This window comes from Aureococcus anophagefferens (genome assembly GCF_000186865.1).
Source record: "Aureococcus anophagefferens unplaced genomic scaffold AURANscaffold_5, whole genome shotgun sequence".
In the NCBI taxonomy this organism is placed as follows: Eukaryota; class Pelagophyceae; order Pelagomonadales; family Pelagomonadaceae; genus Aureococcus; species Aureococcus anophagefferens.
Genome location: NW_008705565.1, coordinates 1,833,582 through 1,836,001, shown reverse-complemented (window position 1 = coordinate 1,836,001; position 2,420 = coordinate 1,833,582). Strand labels below are relative to the sequence as shown.

General features: G+C 65.5%; 1 protein-coding gene across 1 annotated transcript; it reads right to left on the bottom strand.

The window, feature by feature from the left end:
• Positions 1-1,469: 1,469 nt before the first annotated feature.
• AURANDRAFT_5839 (hypothetical protein) lies at positions 1,470-2,165 on the bottom strand (the record flags this gene model as incomplete). Its single annotated transcript, XM_009036511.1, has 3 exons — positions 1,470-1,775; positions 1,836-1,934; positions 2,058-2,165. Coding segments are annotated over 3 exons (513 nt in total), but the record flags the coding sequence as incomplete, so codon positions are not given.
• Positions 2,166-2,420: the final 255 nt, after the last annotated feature.

Below are 2,420 nucleotides of genomic sequence, written 5' to 3'. Positions count from 1 at the left end.
CCTTGCTCAGCTTCACGACCGTCGACGCCCGCTTCGCCGCCCCGCCGGCCCGCGCCATGGAGCTCCGCGCCTTCTTGTCCGTGACGAGCGCCGGCTCGCTCTTCGAGCTCTCCATGACGCCGCCGCCTCCGCGGGGCTGCCGGAGAGCGCCACTGCCAGCGCCAAGCGCTCTCCCTGGCACGTCTTGGGCGGCGCTGCCACTATTCACAGTCTCAGCGACGGCCAAGTTGCCGTGCTCCATGGATACAGTTCACCCACTTCAACGTACAGCTCTCTACCTTGTACGTCATCGTCGGCCCACGGGTAGTAGCTCAGGCTGCTGGCGTTCGGAGCTGACTTGAGCTGAGGGGTTCCGGGGAGGACAAGTTAACCCGCGTTGTTCCAAGTCCTCAGGAACCGACGCGTTTGGACGCGTGGAACAGGCCCTCGAATTAAGTGCGAACATTTTTCTAAGAAATTTGCCCATTCGTCCCCGCCAGCACTCTGGAATTTTCCACCGCGCGTCGCCATCGGTAAGATTTTGCTTACTTGGACCACCAACCGCTTCCGACGGCGGGCGCCGTAAGCTCAGCGCGGCCGGTGAATTAAGTGTGAGGACCGCGGCTCGTAGCAAGAGCAAACGCTTTGGTTAATTTATTGAAGTAGTAATCGGAAACCTCATCGAAATCGTACAAAACTGCATCGTTTCGACCGACGGATAACGCTGCGATGATGTGATGCGCCGGCGCCGCGCCGCTTTGCGCCAGGTGGTGCACGAAAAGCGCGCGTGCTGCGCCGGGCAGCGACGACGGGGGTTCGTGAGCGCAAAAAATCCTGCTGGCGGCCTTCCGCGGCGAGACTGTCGATCACTGCGACTGCGGGGCGCGCCCCCACTCGATTTTTGCATCCCCGGGTTCATATAGCGTGACAGCTGGCATGGGGCGACTCATGACCTGTCTACGGTCGCCCTGCGACTGAATTAGGTTCGAAACTCCCCCGCGCGCGCGACGACGACGACGGCGGCGGCGGCGGCGGCGGCGGCGGCGGCGACGACGACGACGACGACCGACCGACCGACCGACTGGCCCAGAAAGTAGGTGCCAGGAATTAGCCCGGGACCCAGGGGAAGTCACCCGAGGTCCCCCCGAGTACGCCCCAGTCGGTTTGGTTTAAATTTTACCACCCCAGACCCCAAAGCCCGAGTTCACTCTCGGGCCCCACTCGGAACATCCGCGCGCGCACCGGCCGGTCATGCCCCCGCCCAGTGCGAACCCCGCCGCCCGCGCGCGCACAGGGAAAGTACCGAGGTGTGTATGGAAAACTGCGCCGCGGCGCGGGGGGCGCGCGGGCCGGCCGGCGGCCGGCCCGCGGAAAAACGGGGGGACCGGGGCTCACGCCTCGTCGGCGGTGCCGCCCTTGGCGCAGACGTAGATGTAGTGGACGGAGTTGGCGTCCTTGGTGTCCGGCACGGCCGTCGCGGAGACCGTCGGCTTGGGCACCGTGTGCGTCGTGACGACCCACGAGTAGTCCTCGTTCTCGAGGTACTGCATGCGGTTGTCCGGGACGCCGTAGGAGACGACGAAGAAGATGCCGTTGGGCTTGAGCACGCGGCTCACCTCCATGCACATCTTCGCGACGTTCGCCGTCGAGCCCTCGCCGCAGAGGATCGCGTCCATGACGCCCTTGGCGATGACGGCGTCGAAGGACTCGTCGGGGAACTCGAGGGAGCAGACGTTCATCTGCTGGAAGGAGAGCGCGGGCTTGTCCTTGTACTTCTCGCTCATCTGGTCGATGACCTGCGGGGCGCGCGCGTCGCGGGGGGGGGCGTCTCGCCTCGAGCGCCGGCCGCGCGCGACTCGAGAGATGTCGATGTTGCTCAGGTTCGCGTAGCCGTCCTCGAACATGTCCTCGGAGAGGCGCGAGTTGCCGCAGCCGGCCATGAGGATCGAGTCGTCCTTCTTGATGTACTTTTGCACGAGCTCCTGCGGGGGGGTTTCGCGCGGTCGCGCCGGCGCGGCCGCGGGCCGCCGAGCGAGGCGCCCTCGACGATGTCCGAAAACCCGCCGTCGCGCCGCGACGCGTTCCATCCCGGCGCCGCGCCGCGCCTGGATGCCCGAGTAGCGCTGGTACCAGTCAAAGGGCTCGGGATCCTTCGTGTAGCGCTCGTCCCAGTAGGAGGTCTTGCCTGCGGTGATGACCGGGTGCGCGGGCGCCGCGGAAAGGCGCGCGGGCGCGTCGGGGCGGATGGCGCGGGGCCGCGCCGTACTGAGCCATGGTCCTGCTTTAAATCTCTCTAGCGCGAGACGGCCAGCCAGCCAACTTTTTGCTGGTGATTTTACCTCGAGGCGGCGACTGTGGCCAAAGCTGACTGCTTCAGCGACCTTTGTGGCAATCATCAGAAATCGTGAGCATCGATCGCATGAGCGCGGCGTCTGGAGCTA